Raw genomic sequence first — 25,969 nt, forward strand, 5'->3', positions numbered from 1 at the left:
TTTAGCTCTTACTGTACAAATCAGTAGCAAACTCGGACTCACTTTACAGAAAATTTTCTAGGACTCATATGTTCATTAAGGGTAGGTCTTTCCATAGAGAGGAAATGGGAACCACTGCAGAGAGGGGGAAAGGGACTAGTTTCAAATTCAATTAGCCCCAGGGCCGTCTTTCGCCAGCAGTTCTGGAGGCCTAAGAATCCCCAAGGACAGAGGCCCAGACATACAGACTCGCCCCATGAGCAACTGGGCATTAATTCAGTGGCTGATATAGTGGCTTCAGCTTTCTTTGCAATTAGATGGTGTGGGTCATTCTCTAGTCAGCTCGCTGTCACCGTCCTACCCCTTCATCCCATCAGCAAGAAATTCAAACACACCGCTGAAAGCTTTAGTCCCAGAGAGCTACCACCTCAAATTCTGTAAATCAGAGCCTCCCGCGAGAGGCTGGGACCATGGAAAACTGCTCACCCCAACTCGGCAGAGGTTGCCTCTCCAAGGACATGGCAAATGCTCACAAACTTACAAGCCTCTTAAGGAATAGGAGTGATCATCTAATGTGCATTAGATATTGTTTAGATCATTTTGGCCTAAAGCTAGAGACTTCCCAGGTGGGTGAGAGTCAGAGTCCAGGAGCGTGCTAAGGTTGTGCCGTGTAGATAGATGGTCCTGAAAGGAGAACCAGAACTGGTCCGCCTCCAGGAGCGAGGTCAGGTCAGTCAGGAGGTCTAAGCTGGTGTCAGTGACCACCTCTCTGGTTCATGCCAGCAAATAGCCAACCAACAGTGAGACCAAGATGGCTGCAGGGAAATGCAGAGCTGAACAGTCAATACAGTACCATTAAAGGAGAGTCACTGGTGTTCAGGCATGAACCTAAAAACCAAGCAGGCTGAGCTAAGAGGGGAATCTCATATATTATCCCCAGGGAACTTCTGGTCGATAAGACCAAACATACCCCCACAAAAAGGGTAGTAATCAGACCCACTGAGACGTATCTTTGGATTTTATTTTTACTGTAAATGGACCTTTGAAGAATCTCTAACATCATGGACACTGCCCAGGGACCAAGAAGAAGAGAGCAAGGTGACACTGATTGGGTGGTACCATGTGCCAGACGGGGTACCAGATGTGCAGAAGGTATGATCCCAGATGTGGGGATACACACTCATGCACACGTTACATGACTGAATGGAGCTACTTGCAAAATGTCAAAGTAATACATGCAATTGCATCTGGGATGCCATTATGGGCCATTTTTCTTCCTTCTCTATTCTTTTCCACACTTCCCAAGTTTTCTCCAATGAGCATGAATTGTTTCTATACTCAGAAAGTGTATTATTAAAATAATAACAATAATAGGACAAGTCCCTCCCATACAGGTGGAAGCCAGGGTACCTATACTGGAAAGGGAGGCTGAATAATATTTCACTTTATTTCCGCTATAGAGTCACCTTACATTCAAGAAAACATCAAGCCCGTTTAGCGCAGTCTAAATACATTTTTAAGAGCTTACCATGTGCTAAGCAGTTCTAAGTCCTGAGAATATAAAGTTAATCAAGACATCATGTCTTACAGGGAGGAAAGACAGAAAATAGGCAACGTATAAAAATTATCAGTGGTTAAGGAATTCAAGTGCTAAATGAAATTATCTCTACACTCCCTTTTAGCCTAAACCCTTCATGATTCTAACACAAGGAAAAGCAGTGACTACTCTAACAAAGCAGTAAGCCAAAATGCTGTTCGGAAGACAGAGGAGGAAGAGATTAGTTTAGATTATGGTCATGGCAGAGGGATTGCAGTGGTTTCCTGGGGAAGGCTACACAGATATTAGAGCTGGATTTTAAAGGTTGAAAAGGATTTAAATAAATAGACATGGAGAGAGACGTACAAAATGTAAAAAAGTTAAGCAAGGCCCATGAGCAAAAAATTCTGGGTCAGTTCAGGAAATAGCACGTAACTATTTCATCAACAAACCTTGACTGGATATTTACCTCCCTGTATTCGGCTTGATGTAGGCAGAGGACGTGTTTGATGAGACAAGACTCCTGCCCTCCACTACCCCCAATCTGGAAGGCATGGGCCATGGGCTGTGAGCTCTGAAGGCAAGGATCTGGTCTGTATCACTGCTCAGAGTGCGTGTTCCATTTGATCTAAAAAGGAATGGATGCGCGTGCACTGCAGGACACACGGGGATAAAACCCGTCTGTCTGGTACGTACGTAGGGCACTCAACTTCTATCAGGGGTTGGGCAGGACGAGCTTCTCGGGGTACGTTTAGGACCATGACCGGGAATGTGGAAGCCAAGAGGGTAGGTCAAGAGAGGACGTTTAGATAACAGAACCGATATGAACAAAAGTATTGGGAGAAGTGAAAGTTTACCAAGTGACGAGAAGTACACATCCCGCACACAGAGAAGTTGCTTGTGCTCTAAAGCTGTGCAGGAGTCACAGTAAGGAAACGTGGGACGAGCACTGGCCTGGAGTCCACAGAGCCGGAATTAAGCACAGGCTCTAAGCAGAGCTGGGACCTGCCCTGGACTTGGCATCGGCCACACACTAGAACGTGGCGTGCCTTGCGTCACTAGACTGGTACCGCAACTCTGAGCGGCAGGTATTATTGTTCCTGTCTGAGAGGGGGGGAAAGTAAGGATAAGACACTTTCCCAAGATTACACAGTGAATAAGGGTCACAGTAATAATTCCACCTCAGATCTCTCCCTGAAGCTCACATTATTTACACACCTGCTCCGTGTATAAGAAGAAGTAATTAGAGGTTAGTTATGGAGCCACCAGCCTTGTGCAAGAATCCCCAATAAATACGCTTTCTAACCCCTCACCGCTACGTCTCTACAATGCTCGGTGATACAGATGAATAAGATCCGTTGAAGTGCCTCTAACAAGATCTCAGTAGAGAGATATTTCTTTCAATTAAGTACAGAAATGCTTTTCCTAAGAAATCTCAATGTTGGAGTACAAATACACACAACTATGGAAATCAAGTTTAACATGCAAACTGAAGGGTCATTTGCATTTCTGAACGTGAAGGCAGATGAACCCCAGTGTGATGAGCAGAGAAGCCACTTGACACAGTCACGTGATTAGCACCACAGTAGAGTTGCTACCTGTCAGCCAGAGTCAGCTACTAAACCCAACGGTGACCTCCACTCTCAGAAACCATCTCAGTGCGGTTGGGCTTGACCACAGGGCTGCAAAAGAGAAGCAGCAGCCACCTCTGTCTCCCTGGTTTATCATCAATCGCCTCCTACGTTGGGCTGCAGATAAGGAAGGTAGAGTGGACAAGAAGCTCCTGCTACTACTGATGATAACCCACCTAACATCTGCATAGCTGTCACAACCTACAAAAAGACTGTCAGGTATACGGTCTCCCACGGTTCACCCTCCCGACAGCCCTGTGAGTTAGGAAATCACGTACGACTATCGTATGCTACATGAGCAAGTCAAGGCCTAGGGAAAGTACAAATCATGACCCAGGGAATAAGCTAGAAAATGATGAAGCCAGAATGCAAATCTATGTCTTCCTACTCCTAATCGTAACCTCAGATCCTCCAACATCATGGCCCGAGGAACTCCCCTCCCCCCCAATCCAACCTTCTCATCCCCACTGCCTTTCCTTCCACGCTAGGTCAGTGTCTTAGTAGACACTAAGAAATCAAAGCCCTCTTCCCAGGAAGGAAAAGCATGTGCCTATCTGAAGTCACATTGTCCCAGGTGAGGGCGAAGAGCACACCTGTTTACATGGCAGTTGGAATCCACACCTGGCTTCCTGGGGATTTTTAACCTCCACAAACAGCATTTCACTCTGCTAGAATCATGGCCCGTTCGCTAATTAAAGGATATTACGCACTTCATTGAACACCAGCTAAGAACTTGGAATAAGGAAGCTTAGGTGGAAGCATTAGCCCTGGAGATGGCACAAGGGATGCTTTATAGAAAAACAGGAAAAGTAATCCACTTGTGGCATCTCCTCCTCCATACTCAACTTCTCTAATAAATCAGCCATGGCACTTAGAGATAGAAGCTGCCCAGCATAGGACGACCGAGGTGCAGCCTAGTAAATCAGTCAATGGAGAGGGGTGTGCAGCAAAGAGAATAAAAGAGAGAGAGGCCAATGAACCCACTTCTCCCACAAGCACCTGCAAGGCTCTCTGGTGGTGTGGGAGCCCAAAAATAAGCTCACCTACCCCCCAGGCCAAAAGGACAGGGAGACGAGGGGGAGTTGGAAGGATTACCCCTCAGGCAAGGTCTCAGAACAAACTTGGCATCATGTTCCCTCTCGAAAGAGGCTCAGCATGGCTGTTCACTGTGATCAACAGGTAAAAAAGACCAGCCTCCCACCTGGGGGCTCCTCCAGCTTTCCTGGAATGGGACCCTCCCTAAACAGCTTGACGATTCAGCCCTGAAGCTCATTCCCCTTTTCAGTCCTGGGGGAGCTTACACATTGAGGGTCTGTCCCAAGAGGGACACTCAACCAGATGAGTCTTGAACTTGGCGAGGATGGCAGATAATGACATACCACATACTAAGTAACAAACCTTATGCACAGGCAACCTCCCTATGTGAGACACATCCTGGAGAGGTCAATGGTTCAGGGAAGGCTTGATGGCCCGATCCTTAGCCTCTTGAGGCCCTAGCAACTCAAATAATGGGCCAAGTGCAAAACAGCAGCCCAAGGTCAAAAAACCTTTACTTCACACTGGAACTTGGTCATGCATGGAGAAGAAGCCACTAGTTGAATATGTGGTTATGAGACCAACTGCAGTTTCTCTCTGGGCCACCCTCTCTGCTGTGTATTCCGTGTGTTTTCAGGCATACAGAGGAATCGCTGAGTGCATGTTGAACTGCATGGTGCAGTGGTGAAGCTGAGCATTGCCACAACACTAGAAAGCATGGGGTGGAATACAGGGATGGTTTCAGCCTCCATGAATAAGGCATTTTCCCCATCTCTCCCCAAGCCAGCTAAGACATCGATTTGTGCATGACATGTTTTGGAATCCTGCGTGCTCTATTTACAAGGGCTTTCAGAACTGCTGGTCCCTCCCCCTACCTCAGACTCACTTCCTCTTGAGCAAACACTACTCCTGATTTTGTCGTGCTTTCCCCCACAATGTTTAAAGCAGATGATACAAAACAGCTCCCCCAGGAAACCGAGCTCTAAAGGATGCAGCAAGAGGCAGTGCCCCCCGCCCCCTCGTCCACCCCGCACTCTGGGCTTTCCCAGAATCAGAGACGCCAACAGCAAGCACAGAGTCTGTGGGCAGACACTGGTTGTAGCATTAAAAGCCACTCAGAGCAAGAGGCTGGTAGGCAGTGGACCAGAGAGCAGGAGGGGAATGGGTACAGCATGGGCAAGGTAGGGTATGTCTTCATTAGGCGGAGGACCCCAGACAAGTGCTACTGAGAGTCCAGTCCCTTTGCAACTGCTGCACGGCCATCCCGAACTTACAATCGCTATTTGGCTCAAGGTGCTGAAACTCCAAAGCTCTGGATTCTCCCTCAGGCATCTATGGGACAAGCGGCCACCCAGGGCTTCTGGGGGGTCCGCAGCCTCTCCTGCAAGGAGTTATCTGCAGCTGCAGTCTAACCTGTTCTGCCAAGCTATGCCTCGCTGCCCACTCATTGGGCAAACAGAGGAGACTAGCAGCAACAGCTCTCCTCCCCTCCTTTTCCTCTCTGCCCCTCCAGGAAGCCCCATCCTGAATGTGAGCCCCATCCCCTCTGCTTTTCCTCTTTCCTCAGCTCCACACTCCTCCAGGCTTGCCAATCCCACAGCTGCTCACCCCTCCCCACACCACTCCTCTCGCATCCACATTAAGAGATTGTACATACAGCAAACCGAGCCATTCGGTTACCAGCTGAAGCTCCCAGACAAGCCAGCCTGGACCCCTTCCCCTCACAGGCATCTCTGACCATCCTCCACCCTGGCCTCCGCCTACACCCTCTTCTTTGGCCCAAGTGCCCTGCACATCTCTTTGCGTCCGACCTGACACCAGACCAGCAGAGACCCAGAGTCCCCGGCCTCTCCTCTCCTGACACGGCACTCAGAGTCCACACAAGAAAAGGAAGCAAAGAGACGTCCACACCTTTGCAGCGTCACCTGCGCCAGCCAGCTCCCAAAGCCACTGTCACCATCCAGGCCGCCTGGGGCCCCACACCCCCTTCTCTGGTGGCTTTAGCTCAGCCCAGCCCACAGGATGCAATGCCTGATGGCACTTCCGAGCAGAGAGAGAGAAAAAAGAAATGCCACACCGTCAATGACAAGCTGTTCCAATCACACAGCTCAGACACCAAACGCCCGGGACAACAGACAAATCGGGCCTCCTCCCTCTGACTGGGAGGAGGCCAATTCAGCACATCTGGAGAAGTGAACCCCACCCGGCAAGCCCCTTCTCACCGCCCACATCTGACCAGACAACAGTGCTCCATCCCAGCAGGCAGACTTCTCCAACCAGTTCCGACAACTCTGGCCAACTCCGCTCTGGGCCTGCAGCTGGGGTACTACTCTCTGTCCTGCTCCAAAGCACAGGAAAACCCCAGACCAAGCAGAAGACCACCAGCATGGCACTTCTCAAGAGAACCAAGTGCCAGAGGAAGCTGAAAACCAAGTACTCACAGGGGTGAAGTCTCGGTGGCCACACTCCTGCCCTTTGAACTTGCAGTAGAGCATCATATCCTTCAGGTCATGGCCCACGCGGTGCAGGAACTCCAGCATGCTGAACTGCTTGGGTTTGTAGTGTTTGAAGTTGGCTTTCTGCCGCAGGGCCTCCAGCACGGTGGGGTCAGCCAGGTGCGGATCCGGGATCTGCAGGTTCACGTCCAGCAGGGCCAACAGCTCCCCGGCATGGTACAGGTCGTTGGTGGTGAGCCTGGAGAACCGGAAGCCATTGAGGTTGCAAAGGGTCACCGCTGGGAACACCAGGCTTTGGGCTACCACCTCATCCACCTTGGTGACATGCTGGTAGGAGAAGTAGTAGGACACCCTCTCTGAGCTCTCCAGCAGCAGCAGGCCCAGGGAGCCCACGAAGGCCACGGCCCAAAGCACACGCCGGATGGTCAGCGGTCCATACACGAAGATGTGGCGGATGCCGTGGAGGGTGGAGGTGTTGGCAAAGATCTGGAGGCTAGAGGGCTGCAGGCTGCCCTCGCTGGGGCTCTCCTTGAGGTCCATGGGGACCCTGTGCAGTTCCGCAACTGGCTTCAGGTTGATCAAATTTCAGAGAAGAGTGCCCAGTCCTCAAGCTCTGCTTCAACCTGGATGTTCAAGGGAGAGAACCCAAGGCAAGCATCAGGCAAGACGCCGTGAGTTTATCCTGCGAGCACAGCCGCAAGCTGACAGGGGTGAGTGTTTATATAAAACCCATTCAAACTCTAGCTCCTGATTTTTTCCAGGCGATAAGGAGGGCTGGTTTTATTTAGGGAGACACCAAGGTGATGTGGAAGAGATGTGGGTGGGAAGGGAGCTCTTAGCCAATGGAAATAAAGTCCTCCCCCCTACACACGCCACTAGAGACGAGATTAAAAGCGAGAGCGAGGGAGAAAATGCTTAAAACAAGTCGCTGAGCAGCTTGGAGCCTGTTAACCAGTGCATGATGCCCCGCGTTAACCATCCCGGGGTGTCAGGGCGGCCGCGCTGATGCACTGCAGGCGGGCGCAGCCGTCTTCAGAGCCGCCGCCGCCGCGGTCCTCTCCCCCGGACTGTTCTGCACTCCAGATGCGCTTTCTCGCCGCCGGGCTCCGTCCCTCTTCGCCTCCTCCTCCTCCTCCAGGCCCCCTTTTTTGGGCAGAATTCCAAGTGCCAGCGGCCGCGGCAAGCGCCTCGGAGAGGAGGCAGCGCAGGGCCGCAGAGCAGCGAGGACCGACCAGGAGGCTGGACAGGATGCGAGCGGCGTGGACTGGGGACTCGTGTCTCCCCGCCTCCCGGAAGAAAAGCGAGACCTGAGCACGCAAAGCGAGCTGGCCTCCCGCACCCCTCCTCCACCAGGCTGCTGGGGGAAGGGCGCGGCGGGGAGGCCTGGGGGCCAGAGCCGGTGGGGGTTGGGGACCTGGCGAAAGTTTCTTTGTGGTCTATTTTGAAGGGAGCTAGTGGGGGCTTCTCCGCAAGTGGAGAACCAACCCTGGGAGTGAGGACGTGACACCCCGCCCCCACAGATGGCAGAAAGGCACTTGATAAACTCCCATGAGCCAGGTATGAGGACAGAGGCAGCATTCCTTTGCACCAATGTCTGCTCCCGGGGAAGGCTGAGCCTGGGGTCTCCAGAGGGGAGATGCTGGAAACGGGGAAGGAAAGGAGCAATCTAAAATCACAGTGTCTCTGCTGCCGGCAGGAGGGGGTCATTCCAGGGAGTAGGCGTCCCCTGGAGCCCCAGAGAAAGAGCAACAAGTATCCCTCACCCCTACGGAACCTGCTGGAGATTCTGTATCTGAAAAAGACAGCTGGGGTTCCAGGTAGGACTGGCTGCATTCATTCCCTTTGGAGAGAGACAGAGAGACAGAGAGAAAGAAAGAGAGTATTCTGCCCCAGAATTTGCCAGATGGAAGCACAGCTGGAGCTATAGGTGGGAGCAAAGAATTGGGCTTCCAGCCACCTACCTCCTTTTTCCTGAAAATCCACTGGAAGTCAGCCCCTGCTAGCAAGTGGGTGTGGCTTACCCTGTGCCAGGGATCAAAAGGCTGGAACCTATGGAGTCAATGATGCTAAATCCTCATCAGGAGGAAAGGAACTGAAAGTTCCAGTGGCCAATCCAATGCACACTGCCAAGCTGGGGCAAAGCCACATAGAGGCGCCTTGTTGAGCCAATCTGGTGTCCCCAGGTTATGCCAAGCTTAAACAACACTCCTTGGAACACGTGGAGAAGAAGGCAGCTTAGGGGATGTCCCTCCTGGTGTGTATCTACTCTGGAATATTTCTCTATCCCATCTGCCCTCTTGCTAAACCAGATCCAATCTAAGGACAGTGTCTGGGGGCACTCTGAGGCAACACGTGACATTAAATCAGTGGTTTATTGATCCTGGAAGCTCGAAGAGCAGAAGCAGTAAGCACAAATGACAGAGGCTAGTCAACCTCGTGCATGCCATGCCAGAGGTCTCAGACCCCTGCTTGTAGGGCTGCCTGGATGGGGCACAGGGTTTTCAAAACGGGCGCCAAAACTGAGATTCGCTCATCTGTCAGGAACTGTGTGAAGGTGCCTCATCATCTCCCTGAACCCTTCCATCCATCCTGACAGATGTGTGTTATTACACCTAATCTACAGATGAGGAAACTAAGGCTCGCAAAAGAAAAGTGCCCTGGCCAAATTACACAGCTACCAAATGACAGAGCTGGGACTTGAACTAAGACATGCTTGCGTCCAAAACACAGCTTCATAAAGCAGATCCAAAATACCCCTTCCCAAATTTAGGAAGGGGGCGAGCAGTTCTACCCCACTTTCCCCATTACACACACACCTGCCTGCCAGAACCTTAAAAGTTTACATAGTGGCCTTACCTGGGTTCAGTCAGAAATACCACCCAGATGGTCTCAGCACCTTACTCCCTCAAGACTGTCCTTGGGGCAGCTGTAGGGAAGGCAAGTGGAATGTACAACCCAAGGACAGGGGAGGTGGTGAGGAGCCTCTGATTGCCCGGGGCCAGCTCACGGGTCAACCCGCAGTCACCTCCTCTCGGTGACCTCTTCCAACACTCCATCCCTTATGACTGCTTTTCCAGTCCTACCCACCCACCTCTTCCACAATGTGCCCTGAGAGGTCCGTAAAGGGTTTCACTAGCATAAAGGTGACTCGTTTGGGGCGGCTCTCTGGCTGCGTTAGTGGCAGATACCACAGCAACAGTACAGGTACGTTCAAGAGGAAAGCATGCATTCAGATGTTTCCCAAAACAATTCTTTTCCACCAAAAGCCCCATGATCTGAATCACTGATTTATTAAGTCCCCTAGGTTGGGGGTCAGCTCACTCACTTGTGTCCTCATGTGACTTAATAAAGACGATACATGAGCAGACCTACCAGGTAGGAACACACATCATTCCGTTTGGATAGTGGCACTGGTGCCTCCTTGTGAGGCAGGGATATTGTCCAAGGCCATCTAAGTTTGGAGGACAGCTTTCCTCATTAGAGACATTTCAGTGTTCGGTAAATACAGGCTTTGCTAGCTATCATTTAAGCCTTGCTGGGTGAATTTAGTAAGGGCTTCTGTGTGCCCCAATGTCCTCCAGGCCAACGGAGGGGACAAAGCAGCCAAATGATTGTACCAGTGGAAAACAGAAAGTGCCCACCTGGCCTTGAGGAGCAGGAGATTGGCCGCTGTAGGAACTTGACCTGGTTGTGCCTACCACACCTGTTGCCAGGGAGGCAACACGGTCAGGCATGAGATGCACTGACCTGGTACCCCATCTCCTCCCCTCTTTCAATGGTGTGTGTTCCATTCCAAGGACAGTACATTTCAACCAGTCCAGTCTGCAGCACCAAAACGGCAGTGGAGACTGTTTAGTTCCCCCTCCCCCAGGGGTACCAAAAAACTCACCCATCCCCGTGGCACGTTCCATTGCAAATTCTAGTAGATAATGGCTCTCCCAGGTGTGATGGGGCTTGGCGTTCTCAGCAGCACAGCATGTTGATCCACGGTGAGAGTTGAGGCACTGGCTGTTTCTCACAACTTCTATAACTTTACAGCATTGGATGTCTCCACAGGGTTCCCCAGTCTGGCCTATGGGGCAACAGGCTCTACTGGTTGATCATTCAAATGTATTAAAGCCTAGGATAGTACTTTAGTCCACCTGGCTCTCAACCGATGGTTATTGGTGCCAATTCAACATCAACAGGAATCCACAATTTGGGGTGTGGTAAGAGAGGAAACTATTCAGTGCAAACAGCTCCACTGTGATATACAGCACAGCTGTGGAAAAGCTCAAGAGTGTTATAGCTCAATTATGAAGTAGCACGATTGTGGAACAGGAGAGGGGGGCAGAGAGTAAGGTAGCAAGGTGGGCGTCGGGCAGGCCTGTCTCTGGTTAGACGACTCTTCTCGGCTCTCCTCGGCTTTCCACAGCTTTCTGCAGCTCTGGTCCCCTCCATTCAGCCTTCAGTGCTCCACACAGTGAAACAGAACTTAAGTAGAAAGGGAAAATGCGTGACCCAAGCCAGCAGGGAAACTAACTTATATAGAGAGAAGTCCTCACCTCTGATCCTTGATTGGTCTGTCCTCATACAAATGAGGATTTCAAATCATCACAGTTTGATTGGTCCAAAAAGCACTGTCCTGATTGGTCAGAGTGGAGCCTCTCTGATTGGTCAGTGAAAATGCAAATAAGGATATAGCTGCATAGATCCAACTGGATGGGGAAAGTCTCAGTCCTATTGGTTGAAATATGATTCCAAGAACTCCTTTATAAGGGTTGGCTCAGCCAGCAGGAACACATTGCAGGTGGGCTGTTCAGGGCAGGCAGCAGGCAATTTAGTCCAGGTTTCTCCCCTAAAGGGTGGCTTGCTCGAGAAGCCCTTGTTTAGAAACTGCTGCTAGGCTGTTTTTAAATTTGAGCCCAATTAGGCCAACTGATCTTAGTTATCAGAAACCTGTGCTTCCATGAATCTCCTTGAAGGTGAAGCACATTTGCAGGAACTTTTGCAAAAGCATCAGAGTAAAACAATAACTGTCTGTAAATAACAAAAGTCTTAAAAATGGTCATGGTTAAAGATCTGATGAGAGTTCATTGTAACGCAATTGATGAGGAAATTTGGTAATTCCTGTGATATGCATTTTAAAATTATGACTGACAACATTATATAAGGACGCATCATATTTTTAGGAATGTCACACAAATATACTATAAAGAAAGTTTAGCGTCACTTCTTATTTGACCATGTTTCCCATGTAATTTAACATATCAAATAAGCCTAATTAGTTCAATATTTCTCTTTTATAAGGAGAGAGAACACATCTTTTGAGATGTTTCAGGGGCCCTCTGGAATATTGCAAAATTAATTCAAGGTCAACAAGAATTCATTTAGAACTTGATTTTGGGGAAGTTTGTCAAAAATATCAAAAGGTTTTAAAATGATTAAAGAAGACCATAGGCTGCTACCCACCGTCGGGTCAGCCCACTCTCTGTCTCGAAGTGTACCTGCCTCGCTAATAAACCTTTCTGCTGCTTTTGCCTGACTCCATCTCTTGACTGAATTCTTCCCTTCAAGAAGACAAGAACCGATGAAAACTGCCTTTCCCAGAAACATCTTCTGGTGCCATGATTCGGATCACCAAATTCAAGCTGTCAAGTTGCCGGGGAATATCTAGCAGGATCCATCATTCCCGGATAAAGCTGTGGACAGGTGATAGAAGAGAAGACCTAAATTACTGTACTCTTGTGAGCCCCTAGAAGACCTCAAGCTACTATTAAACAAATTACCAGATAAGTGCTAATGGCCATATCCATAGAATTACTTTTTGTTACCTTTCTCTTGAGCCTCATTTTAGCTCTCGTGCTTCTCTCCACTTGTGCCTCACCTGGAATCCTCATCGACCACTGCTTCTTCCGCAACCATAGCCAATATTCCAGTGAAGACCCTGTACCTAATAGATCTTACAATCTCCACCGTCTATCTCCCTGTCTCTATTGCTACTCCCCATCTTTTTCTTCCCCCTTTACAAGCAGCTCTTAAGTTTTTAAACTTAAGCAATTCTAATTATACCTGAGAATGTTGGATGTGCATCCATGCCCAGGGGACGGGGACCTTGGCTTGGCCAGCTTCCATGTAAGAGTGGGGACTAACCCATGGATACATGCACTACACCACTGCTGGGGAAATACCAAGACATTTACATTGGCAGGAGGACCAAACAGAACTATTCACAACCAATTATCGGGGCTACACATGAAGGGGTCCAGCTTAACACTCGGGCCCCTCTTTGTTTAAGCTCGCCACCTTTTAGTTTCGGAACGCTGGTGGGATCACTCTCCGCTTCGCTCCGCAATCTCACCGTTCATATACATCCAGATAACCACAGCTTAGACCCTTTCTCTAGCCCCCCATAGGCATAAGCAGGCTAAACCCTCCTCCTAGTATACCCTTACGGAGCCAATATAACCATTCTCATTTTTGTCAAGGGAGACCATTAGGATGCTCACACTTAGCCCTACTTGCACATTTCAATTGGGGACCATTGGAATACATAACTGTTACATCGTCTACACCGACCAGCCAAATCGAACTCTAATCGACACCATTAGGAGGTTATTCTTCTGGAAAGGCCCTAATGACAGAACGTATAATGACACCCCATGCTTCGGGCTCCTTATAGCTGTATCGCTTGCTGCCACTTATTTCTGGAAATATGCACATCAAGGTAACCACCCCTCTCGGGAGTACTACCACGTGGCAGGATGCCTTCCCCTGGGGAAGGCATTTCCTTTCTCTGTGGGTCCTCCGCATACGCCTGTGTTCCTACCAATTGGACTGGATTATGCACCCTTGTTTATGTACTTCCCAAAATCATTTTGGCCGCCAAGGATCAACCCATCCCTATACCAGTTTATACAAATCCACACCCAGGGAGCAAAAGGGCCCCTGTACTTGTCCCTTTACTCGCCGTACTTGGCGCAATGGCCATGGCAGGAGGTGTGGCAGCCAGAATCACCAGAGCAGTCTCTGTCAACCATGTTTATTCAGATCTTTCCCTTGAGTTAGCAGGGGTTAACTAACAGATCACGGACTCTCCATCGGTATTACAAGGGCGGATCAACTCTCTAGGTGCAGTAGTTCTCCAAAACAAAAGAGGTTTAGATATCCTTACTCCCTCACAAGGCGGAATGTGTGCTATGTTACAGGAACAATGTTGTTTTGGGGTCAACCATTTAAGACAAATTAGTGCAGACATCCAATACTTCCTAGACAAGGCAAAATAACTTCATACTCAGACAACCCAGGGATGGCTAACCTGGGACGAGACATGGTCCTGGTTCTCCTGGCTTTTGCCTTTATTAGGTCCTCTTAGGAATTCTACTCATGCTTCTTTTCGGTCCCTGCTTGTTGAATATGCTGACACATTTTGTCGCCTCCTGCCTAGGGTCCATCGAACTCCAGATGCTCGCGCAGACGCTCCCCCACCCAACAATATCTCATGCCACTCTTCAAAGGACTTACTCCCCAAATCCGTACCAGTCCCCTCTCCAAGCCATCGCTCGCGACTTCCGTATCCCACCTGCAGAAAGCACTGGGGCAGCACCTCTTCCATCCTGACAGAGAGCAAGAGGAGGAGACCCTGACCACAACATCGCCCCCTCTCAGCAGGAAGTAGATAGAGGAGACTGGCAACCCCCTTCCTAGAAGATTTCAGGATCTCAAACTCTTGAGGGGGGAATGATAGAGTAGGCAGGAAGGTAGAGGTGAGCAGGAGGTAGAGATGAACTGCCTGGTGGAGACCACCCCATTTCCAGACCTCAGAGCACGTGCACCGGCATACAGGTCAAGTCTGCAAGTACACCTGCATCGCGGTTTGGGCCTCCCTCAGTGGGCTTTCAAACGCGTGGTGGGAAATGGGCAGGCTTGCGCTTGCGTCCTAGAAACAGGGGATGTGTCAGTCAGAAATGGGCGGGCTTGTGCTCGCTCTTTAGAAACAGGAGACATAAAGGGGAGGTGCCGGAGAGGGCGGAGAATGTCCTACCCACAAGAATAAAAGCCGTCGCCCAGGGTAGGGAGAGGCAGCTATCCACTCTAGGGTCAGCATCAGTCCACTCCATGTCTCGGAGTGTACTTGCCTCATTAATAAGGCTTTTTGCCACTTTTGCCTACCTGGAAAAAAAAATCATAAGTCGCTGTGAAACAGCACATTATCCATTTAATCAAAGTGTCAGAGAATTTAAAGGCAAACACAGAAAGTTACATAGTTGTAAAAAATAAAAAAAAGAAGCCTAGCTCTTTTCAAAAAAGACTCAGTTTTCTTAAGTAATCAAAGACCTGATAAAGATAACATAAAGCATAGGAAATTATTTTGATAAAACACAGAATCTTTGCTTTCCAGGCATATTACTTTAAAAGGTAATGAAAGACTTTTCACACTCTTATCAAGAACGGACACATCGTCTAGGAAAACTTGGTCTTCTAGCAGATGAAAGAAAATTAAATTTTAGTTTTACATGAGTATACTGTTGATACTAAAGCTTATTTTTCTTTGAGTCAATTAAATAGAGCTATTTTACAATTAATTTTGGCTATACTCTTCAGAAGCAGAAAAACAATTAGCAGTATGGTTTAACAGCCATATATACATACATACATACATATGTATGTATATATGGTATTCCAGGATCAAACAAAAAAAAAATATTTTATGGCATTCAGTTGCTTAAACATGCCCCTCGCCAATCAGATTTGCAATATCTATTTGCTTTTATAATACACTGCAGGTATGTGTAGGGGTTATGGCAACTAGGTTTAGATTGGATCTACTTGGCCCAGACTTTCAGGTACTGCCCTAATTGTGTATAATTGTGGTCTTTTTAATCAAGGAAAAGTGTTAAGTGTAAAACTAAACATTAAAGAACTTTCCAGATAAATTTATTTGCAAATCATGCAATTTAACCTCCCTCTTAGACAATGTGCTCAGAGTTTTGCTGTGGTATATTTATTCACATGTGAATGAATAAAGGAACACATGGATTGATTCGTTTTCTCTGACACAGAGGCTGCTTTTCTGAGATGCAAGGAGAGAGACCCTCTCCCAACTCTGGGGAACCCAAGGAAGGCGAGAGGCCCAAAGTGCAGCCTCTCACCTCCTGCAAATAGTGATAGGCAGGAGGGTTAGGAAGCTGAGATCTACAATCAGCTAAAATGCTAATTGGCTACTTAACATGTGCCAGATACATGCCGCTGCCACCATCACTCCTTAATTAAAAGAAAAAAAAAAAAAGGAAAAAAAGACACACATTCTTTTCTAATATACAGATGACATTATTTCCAACTCAGAGGGGCCTCAATATACAACTTTTCCTCCTGGCTTGCCGTTGCCATAAAGAAAATTTAAAAATCAACAATTATAAACCAAAGCATTCCCTGTTGTTGGTTGGTTTAGAAATAAACACCTTGTATCACAACTACCGGTATTCCCACTTAGTTACCTCAGTTTACAGTTAGCAAATAATATGTCATGAAGGGTACACCAGGGAGGAGCATTAAGCAAAGCTGGGCATTTACTGCATACTTTATTGAGATTTTAGTCATAGTTGTTTTATTTATTTCTTCCAGGAGAAAACTACAGAAGCCACTCCACAAAGAGTGGACTCTTGGGGTTCAGCTGCCAACTGATCTGAGCCCTGAAATGGGTTGCACTTGCTGTGTGGCCTTCAGACAACCATGTAACATATGTGTGCCATTTCCTCGTCGGTGCTAAATCATTGCTGAGGCTTCCTCCTGCACCAGCTTTCGATGCCACTGCAATTTGACCCAGCCTTGACCAAATCATAAATGCACACTTCATGGGGTACAAATGAGTCAGAATTTGGGATTCTGCTCGTTAACCCTTGTCACCATCTGCCGGAGCAGTGTGACGGCAGGGCCAGGTGAAGTCAACTTACCCGACACCTGTTAAACCGGCAGATCCCTCCCTGCTCCATTTCCCTTTCCAGCCCCTGTGCCCCATTGAATCAGAACCGCTAGGGGTGGGGCCTGGAAAGCCCTGTTCCTTTAGGGGGTTGTGGAGGGCAGAATGGGGACGCCACCCAGAACCAGCCACACATCAGGAGCTCTTCTTATCTGTCAGACGCACCCCGCTGGTTTCTGGTGTTTTGCACTTGCATTTGCCCCACACCTGGCTTCTTCTCACATGTCATCTGCTCAGAGAGGCCTTGGCTGGCCTGTCTCCACCCACCCTCCACCCCACTGACTATCCCGTCACACGTTTCCTTTCCTTCTCAGTACTAGTCATTTTCTGAAATTTGCCCATCTCCCTGTGAATTATCTGTTGTTCTTACAGCTATACAGACCCCAACCTCCACCCCCACCCCCAGGGACAGAAACCCTGCCTGGCTTGTTGGAGTCTGTACCCCATCATGAGGCACATGGGGTGGGGGTGCTCAGTAATATAAGAATTTGTGAGTCAGTGAACGCTGGATGAATTCCTTATTTCTGACAGTGAGACTGCTTCTCTGAGATACAAGAATGGGATGCTCTTTCGGACCCTGGAAAGCTTGGGACCTGTCCTGGGCCCAATTCCTGAGGAAGGTGAGGGGCATCTCCTGCCTCCCAACCCTGTTTCCCCAGGACCTGGAGAAGACCTCAGTGGAAGCAGAGGCAGCACATCCAGCAGGGGGCTGTGCACCCCGAGAATCTCAGCAGGGGTTAGCTGACTGGCAAACCCTGACTTCAGAGCTGAGGTCACACTTCTCCTTAATGTCATCTACAAAAACATGGGCGCCCGTGAAGGTTGACGTCAGGTGTGAACGGAATGCTGCTAACTACCTGACCACGCCCCCTGACTTGGAATGGATAGCTGACCTTGACACTTCCCATCCAAGCTTCTCTCTACTTTCCTAATCTGATAGGCTAACGATGGCATGACGAAATATCTTAAACCGTAGATGTTTAAGAAATGCTGGCTGGTGTGAAACAAGGAAGCCAGCTCACAAGAGGACCCCCAAACTCTTCCTTACCATCGATCCTTGTTTTGATAACCAAAAAATTAGTTTGTACTATGAGTAATCACCCCTTAGTACAGAATCAGTGGCTTCTAACTTTCTTTTGTTTTGCTTTGTTTGCTTTCCATGGGACACATCTACCTACCTGTAAGGACTGATCCTCCCAGGTAGGCTGAGGAGAGGCCATACCTGACCACACTCATTTATACCCTGAAGGCCCTTCATCCAGCCCCTTTGTTTAAAGACACTAAAGTCCTCTGTCATATAAGTGAAGCAGGCCTTGTTCAAATAGACCCCAGGAGAAAAGGAAGTTACCCAGGGCCCAGAGGCCTTGATTCCTGCTTTGATTTCATGTTATATCCCTTTTCCTCAAGGCTGTGAAAGTCCACCGCACCCCACCTCTCTCCTGTCCAACGTCTGCTTTATATTTTTTCTTCTCTAAACATTCTTTATTTCGTGTTCTTGTCTCCATGTGTTCTTCTCTTTGAGTCTGCCTCTGCCCCTCTGTCCCCTGAGAAGGAAGTAGAAGAAAGAAACCACTGCTGCTTGTTTTCTCTCTGTCTCTGAATCCCTGGAGCCAAGCGCTTCACACATAAAGACAAACAGAGAGGCTCTGAAGTCAACAAGCCACAGACAGGCTTTCAACAAAAACTTTATTAGCACCACCTTGGCCATAGGTGAGCTGGACACCACAAAACACCAGGGAAAGGAAAACAGTGCCAAAGAAGCTTTGCTTCTGAGTGGAACTTCCTCTCCCCCTTGTGGTTACAACTACTTCTGATCTTCTGGAACAAAGTTGTTAACAGTGGTGGCATTTTATCATACCTTGATCACTTGGCTTATTACACAACCTCCTTTACTCATCAACTCTCTCGCCCACCCACCTACCTTCTTACATCAGTGCCCTCCCCTCTCTATTCATCCATCTGCTCTTTTTAAAAAAGTGCTTCAGTGTATATAGATAGGTATGCACTTCATTCGTGTGCCCATTTGCATTAGATGATTTCTCTACATCTCCTATGTTCATTCTAATTCAATTTATTTACTCCCCAACCCTTTCATAAAACATGAACTAAAAGTAATGAAATAGGAATGAGGAAGAGGAAAACAGGATTAAGGGAAAAGGAGCAATGCATTTACGTTTATAACCATGTTCATCTTTTTCTCTGCATCTATATGAAATCTGCTGCAAATTCATTACACGTGTTTTAATGTGTCCAGCCCTGGGGTAGGCACTACAAGGAAATAAACAAGATATAAAAAGTGTGGTCCCTGCACTCATGGAACTGCTCGTCTCATGGGTGAGGCACGAATAACGTCATATCTATATCACACTTGCTGTGAAGCTCTTTAGCTGGCATTACCCCATTTGATTTCTGTGAGCAGAACAGGGGTCACTGTTTTCATGCTATGAAAGAAGAAACTGAGGCTCAGAGAGATGAAGGACTCTGAGAAGATAGTAAGAGGATCTGGGGCTCAAATCCCGATTTCCTGTCTCCAGATTTCATGTTCTTTCCACTGTTATTATCCTAATCAAGCTCGCCTCACAGATGCTTCACAGAGCTATGACACAGTGAGGCAGTGTGGCAGGGACACGTCCGCTGGCCATGACATGTTGGCTGTAAGGAAAAGGAAATCAATGAAGCCAGAGAGTGAAGACAGTGACGAGGAAGGATGAGGGGAGATGGACCCTGGAGGAAACTATGGGACTTGGTCCGAGGGCTATATTTGGGAGGTCCTTCCAGATCCGATGTGTTCTTGCGTGTGTATCATTCAAAGAGCCAGAGAAGAGCCACCGGAGGCTGAGGTTTCAAGAGCTTATCGCGGAAGGAGTGAGAATGAGATAAATGTCTTTTCCCTCGATCTCTGTATATACAAATATAAATGTGTACTTATGCATACTCGTATATGTCTCCTTTCTCTCTGTGTCTGATAATGCATCCAATTTAGCAAGGATTTGTTGCCTGCCAATTTTGGTCTGGTCACTTTAATAAAGCAATCTGAGAGGACACCAATAAGTAAGCCATCATTACATTGTTGTTGGAGGAGGTCACCAAGAGGACATAACCACTGGTTTATCCATGAGTTGAACCCAGCCTGGTTCCCATTTTGTCAATGAACACACTGAGACCTAGATTGACAGGAGAAAATTGCCCCAAGTCACAGAGCAGCCAAGCCACCTGAGTCCAGACTTGGATCCATGTCTTGTAACTCTTATGCCCTCTGCTATTCAGAGAATGCAGTAAAGACCAATTAAACTACAGGAAGCAGGCAAGTGACTTAATAAAAAAATAAATGCAATCCAGGATGATGGATATATTTAGGGGATAAATTATTATGTGATGATATAAAAATAGATCAAGGGAGAGCACGTGAAATTACAAGCCTGACTGTGTGAAAGACAGAGGAGGTGTATGGAGAGCGTTGGGTACATTTCATTTACTGAGAAAACGTTCTGAGGCTGCCACCTGAAACCAAAGCATTCAGTCCTCACTTACAGTGAACATACATGCGGTCCTATGAGGAGTTAAAATCCAATAGAGTACGAAGCTATTCATTAAAACAATGCCAATGCTCAAGCCCTTTGATGGGCAATCTTACTCTAAAGTAACCACATACATATCTGTGCATCAAGTGAGTCTGTGGGCCACATCCCCACTGACAATGAAATGCTCTATTAAGTTTCTGCACTGGCTGGATTTTCATGGAAGGAAGGAAATCAACATGGCTAGGGAGCCAACGTCTCATTTCATCCTGTGAGGTTATTCTGCCCATTCTATAGACAAGGAGACTGAGGCTTAAAGATGTTAAGTGAATTGCCCATGGTCCCACAGCAGGTGTGGGAATGCGCTTCCCCTTAGAGTCCAGGGTCATTGAATCACGCTACTGCCCATGCGCCTTGTGAGACTGTGGAGTGCTACAGTCAAGGGTTCAGGTGCTGGTGTCAGCCAGCTGTGAGGTTAAGTCCTGAATCTACCACATTAGCTCTAGTACTGGAAGCATGCTATGCGATCTATCTAAACCTTGGTGTGTGTATCTGTAAAACGGGAATAATCCCAGTACCCACCTCTTAGGGATGATGGGAGGATCTGCTGAGCTAAATCATGGAAAACCCTGACAAGTATTTAAGAAAAGCTCAGTAACTAGAGCACCATTATTATTATATCACTGCTATTGTCAACAGGAGACCCAGCTAACGTGGAGCCACACTCTGTGGACTTGTGAGCTTTCTTTGGCCCTCATGCTACTCACCCTGTCCCCATGCAAAATGAGAAGTGTGCAGTCACAAATCTGGGTTTAAACGTGAGAGCAGATAAGAACCCCAGGTGCCCAGGGTCCACCTAGATCTCATGGCCAGGAGAGGACTCTCACAAGTGGTTGCAGTGCAGGCCTTGTCCCCCGAAATGGATGGGAAACAGACAAGTGCACCTATGAGGCATTGTTTGAAGATCCTCCCTCCGCTGAAAGTGCTGACTCTGACCTTCCCCTCCTTGTGGAATCAACATAGCAAAAGGATTTGCATTTAAACCTATTCTACTGAACCCTGAAAGAGTCTCCTAAGACAATCTCATTTGCTTTCGGAAGAAACAGTAATCAAGCATTCCCTGGGCTTCCGCTGTTTCACATCTATTCTGTCTTGACACGCAACAACCCTGCAGGAATTGTGATGGTCATCTGACAGGTGAGGCCCGAGAGGAGCACGGACATATTCATTTGTGCATGGTTTTGATGGAATTTTGAGCATTAGGAAACGGTAGGTGGGTGTGTATACGTCAGAATTTCTCCTAAGGCGTATTAAATGTGGTCGGAAAAAATGGAGAAGGCTTGAGGGGTCTATTTGTCTGAACAGGAAATGAGAGAGACTTGGAGAAGAATTATTAACTTGCCCACTGAAAATAAAACGTAAAATTCTTTCAATGACCTGCACCTCTTCCAGTGGAACGTCACCAATATTTCTTCTGTTATTCTTATTTCCCTCTTGTGTCGTCTGCCTCCCCAGGTAGAATAGGAGCCCCTGGAAGATAAGGCTTTGGGGCTACCTTATTCATGCCAGTTTCCCAGCACCAAAAACAGCTCCTCACACATGGTAGAGGCTCAATCAATATTTGTTGAATTGTTAAAACAAACAATTATGCTTCTTGATTTTCCAAAAGTGCCCAGCGTCTTGCAGTCCTCTATGCAGACAGATATCCAACCAGAGGTAGAAGAATTTTCTTTAAAAAGTAATGAAGTCAGGCCTATAGTGTCTGAATGTCTCATATCACTTGCCCCCTGTCTCTCAAACAGGAGAATTGCCCTTCTAACTACAAGCATTTTGAGGATACAGAACACGCCCCGGTGAGAATTATATCCTCAAAGGCTAGCAGAGAGCTCAATACAGCAGAAAGGCTCAAAACTATTTAGGAAAAAAAGAAAAAAGTATGGTCTAGAAGAAACAAAGCTTCAGCACATAGTCACCCTTTGATTCAAATAGTCAATGATTCATTCCCATGTGCCAGGCTCTTGGGTACAATGCACGTAAGACAGCCACGGCTGCCACCCTCCTCAGGCTCCCTCTAACTAGTGCTTCCGCAAACGAGCTTCCAACAGTCACACATTCTCTGATACTGCAAGAGGGACCACAGGCCCTTTAAAAAGAGAAAAGAAAAAAAGGAGCCTTAACAATGACATTCTTTATGTGTCTTGCCAAAATAGACCAGAAACCACTAGCAATTATTCCAAAGCCATTACCGCAAAGCCAATTTGCTTCTAAAGTTACAGTTGTACTCTAGGAACTTGAGTTACACTCCAGATAGGTCATCAGTGGCTGTAAACACGTCATTGGGGGCGGTGCTGTCCTTTCCAGTCTGGGATGCCCTCAGTCAAATGTGTAGCAGGAAATGGAGGTCAAAATAATTAACCTCACACAATTTTGGCAGGACTCCTTGCAAAATTACCCATATTGCACTTAATGTTTCTTTCAGTGAAGTAATCTAAATGTATCCATTTTTTCAAAAGGTTCTTCTTTTCCTCTCTTATTTTCCCACCACCCTGCCTGTTTGTGCATTTGTTTGTTTGTTTGTTTTGTTTTGTTTTCTGGCTCTCAATCCATATGTATATCTTTTGACTTACCTTCTCTCCTTCACTTCCTTCTTTCTTCCCATCCCCTCCAGAGATACTGCTGGTGATAGTTTTGGTGGGGTTTTGGTTTTCAGCACCATACTTCTCACATCAGCTCATGACTCTCAGGAGAAAACCAGACTTTCTCACTTCGTAAAGGCCTTTCTTGACTTTATTTCCATTACATCACCTTTTCTAATCCCAGGCCTCCATGAACTCTACACACATCCAAATAACATTTTTCACCACTCAGTGTCTGTGGCTGTAGCAGCCACGCCTGCAGCACCTGTCTGGCCAAGGACCAGCACGGCTTTGGGAATCGGCTCTCGGTTCACATGTTGTTTCCACGATTTGCTGCTGTACATGGACACTTGCAGGGTTCATCTCTGACATGAGGATGACAATATTTACCATATTATGAGGAATAAATTGGAGAAGTGTCTGAAGGGCCAATTTCTAAGTCAGTCTCCCCTTCCCATCCCCCAGTGGCTCTCAGAGTGTGGGTTTCAATGAACATTAATTCCATTCCCTCATCCATCCATCCATCCATCCATCCATCATCCATCCTCTTCATTCAACAAACATGTACTGAAATCCAACTAAATGCAAAATGTTGTGTACTGTATACATTTTGTAACTGATATGACCTATTTCACCATTTGGGGGTACAATTACAGTCACATGATTTTGTTGTTGTGAAATAAATCACTCAAGACATTTCTCCTCATCAGCATGAAGTCCAGAATCTTCCTCCCTCTTGATGCTATTTTATTTCCCCCCGTCCTCATTTCCCACCCCTTATCCAAGAAACCTAGGGCCTTCTCTGTCTATCCAACATTAGTGCGAACTCCTCAGACTGCAAGTGCAATTTCTCCTCATCACCACAGGAGGTCACTGGGGAAGAATGGTCTCCTGCAGCTTCAGAGACACTCTCCCAGCATCGCTGAGGCAATGCCAGCAGGTACTGGCCTAGATGGTTATACGGGCTGCACCCGGGAAATGTGCTTAGGACAAGACTATAGTTCTATTAGCTCACAAGCACACATGCTTAGCCACTGTCCCTAGGTCTGTACACCATGTTGGGAAGTCAGGTGCTAAAAAGCTTCCAGACTCATTCATACACTGAGCTTCAACCTGACTGGGTCAAGTCTCTCTGTCCAGCTCACACGGCCCCTTCTCTCCAGCCTGTGAGCTTAGTGAAGACCATCACTCTCCGTCCTGCTGATTTCCCTCAACACCTGCCTCCAGGATCAGCGTTACCATCTTAGCCCCATTCCACCTTGTGGGCCGATAGGACCTCTTTGCTGATCAGTCCGCACCACCCCGGGCCCCTGCAAGAACACAGAGAGGCAGCTTCTGCTAGGTCCCAATAAATCCTCTAATAGCACACACACAAAGCCCAGCTACCATCTTCCTTCCTGTAGGACCATGGGTTTCTCCCGTAAGAGAAGGTCTGTTCCATGCCTGCCCCTAGGTTCTCCTTCACAGAGGAGGGCTAACACTTTTTTCTTTCCCCTACATAATTGCAGTTGTATATGACCAGGTGCCCAGTCAGGTTTTAAAAATACAAACAAAGCAAAATGAACAAACAAAGCACTGGCCCCAAGGATTTTACAGTTCTAATAAAATGTCACATAACCGCCAGACCACTGCTCTGTGCAGTTCACCATATCCCTCCCCTTTAGGAATGCCCTAAGAGGGACAAAGACATCCTAGGTGCCCAAGAAAAGTAAGAAGATGCTCATGAAGACATATGAGGCCTGACAATTAAGTTTGCGAACTTTGTTGCACTGATGTTGTAACCTTTTTTGATATTAGAGGGATTATTCATTATGGATTTGTACCAACTGGACAAACAGTTAACCAAGTTTACTGTTTGGAAGTGCTGAAAAGGCTGCATGAAAAAGTTAGACGACCTGAACTTTTCGCCAACAATTCATGGCTCTTGCATCACAACAATGCACCAGCTCACACGGCACTGTCTGTGAGGGAGGTTTTAGCCAGTAAACAAATAACTATTGGAAAACCCTCCCTACTCACCTGATCTGGCCCCCAATGACTTCTTTCTCTACTCAAAGATAAAGGAAATATTGAAAGGAAGACATTTTGATGACATTCAGGACATCAAGGGTAATATGGGACAGCTCTGATGGCCATTCCAGAAAGAGTTCCAAAATTGCTTTGGAGGGTGGACTAGGTGCTGGCGTCGGTGCATAGCTTCCCAAGGGGAGTACTTCGAAGGTGACTATAGTGATATTCAGCAATGAGGTGTGTAGCACTTTTTCTAGGATGAGTTCGTTAACTTAATTGTCTGAACTTGTATGCAGGGGACAGTTGCCTTGAGCAGCCCCAAACTATTTTAGCCATCTCTACTGTCACCCCACCAGGAGATAGCCCTTTCTAGAGGTTCAGGTGGGCCTGAGGCTCATGAGCTAGCTAGGCTGTGGATAGGGCCAATTTCTAAATCAGTCTCCCCTTCGTACCCCTCATATGCTGTGAGTAAATGTAGAATTTAGGAAGGGAAAGGACTTGAGCCCAGGACAAACTCGCCCCCCCACACACACACACTCTTCTACTTAATTCCTTTTGAAATTACAAGCCCTGAAGCGCTTCAGCCTTAACCTGTGTTCTGTGCCCCTGCTTCCTTTCCAGAGAAATCCAGTCAGGGGCCGCGGTGACGTGCACAGGGTGAACGTGAGGGGGAGGGGTCAGCAGGCTTCCATAAATAAAGCAGGTTAGGCTGAGCAACTGTTGAAACAGGAGGAAATTGTTTCCCGCAGTTTAGAGTCTTGGCTTGACTCATAATTTAACTTTGAATATAGTTTTCAAAAATCATTAAGTCCCCAAAGCCTTCATCTCGAGCAGTGATTAGCCATGATGCAGTAAGCAGGAAGTTAATATGTTTATGGATAAGGAGGCATGTAACACATGAAGAATCGATTCATTCTGCATTCACTTAGCCGAGATTTACTGCGGCTTGGTCAGTAACAGGCACCAAGCTGAGTGCTGGGAGACACGACAGTGAACAAACACGGCCTCCATTCCCCCGAAGAGCTGACAGTCTGATAACAAAAGGGGACAAGGAATCAGCATTTTGGGACTAGCTGGTGCATGCCAGAAATTGTGCTGGGACCTTTTGCATCCATGAACCCTCAGGCCAACCATGCAATTTTCTCTATTTTATGTATCAGTAAACGGAGGTTCACAGTGGTGAGATATTTTACCCAAGGTCGCATGGTC

The 25,969-nt window shown here is 47.5% G+C and overlaps 1 protein-coding gene across 2 annotated transcripts in view; it reads right to left on the reverse strand.

The window, feature by feature from the left end:
- The window catches only part of ASIC2 (acid sensing ion channel subunit 2), a 1,003,508-nt gene extending 995,973 nt beyond the window's left edge, over positions 1–7,535 (reverse strand). Inside the window, exon 1 of one of the 2 annotated variants that reach the window (XM_033091177.1) lies at positions 6,624–7,535. In XM_033091177.1, coding sequence (XP_032947068.1) covers positions 6,624–7,178 — 555 coding nt within the window. In that variant the 5' untranslated portion in view covers positions 7,179–7,535. The remainder of the gene's footprint in view (positions 1–6,623) is intronic. The other variant, XM_033091176.1, reaches the window with a different exon arrangement.
- Positions 7,536–25,969: the final 18,434 nt, after the last annotated feature.

Source organism: Rhinolophus ferrumequinum, chromosome 21, assembly GCF_004115265.2.
Source record: "Rhinolophus ferrumequinum isolate MPI-CBG mRhiFer1 chromosome 21, mRhiFer1_v1.p, whole genome shotgun sequence".
NCBI classification, from domain to species: Eukaryota; Metazoa; Chordata; class Mammalia; order Chiroptera; family Rhinolophidae; genus Rhinolophus; species Rhinolophus ferrumequinum.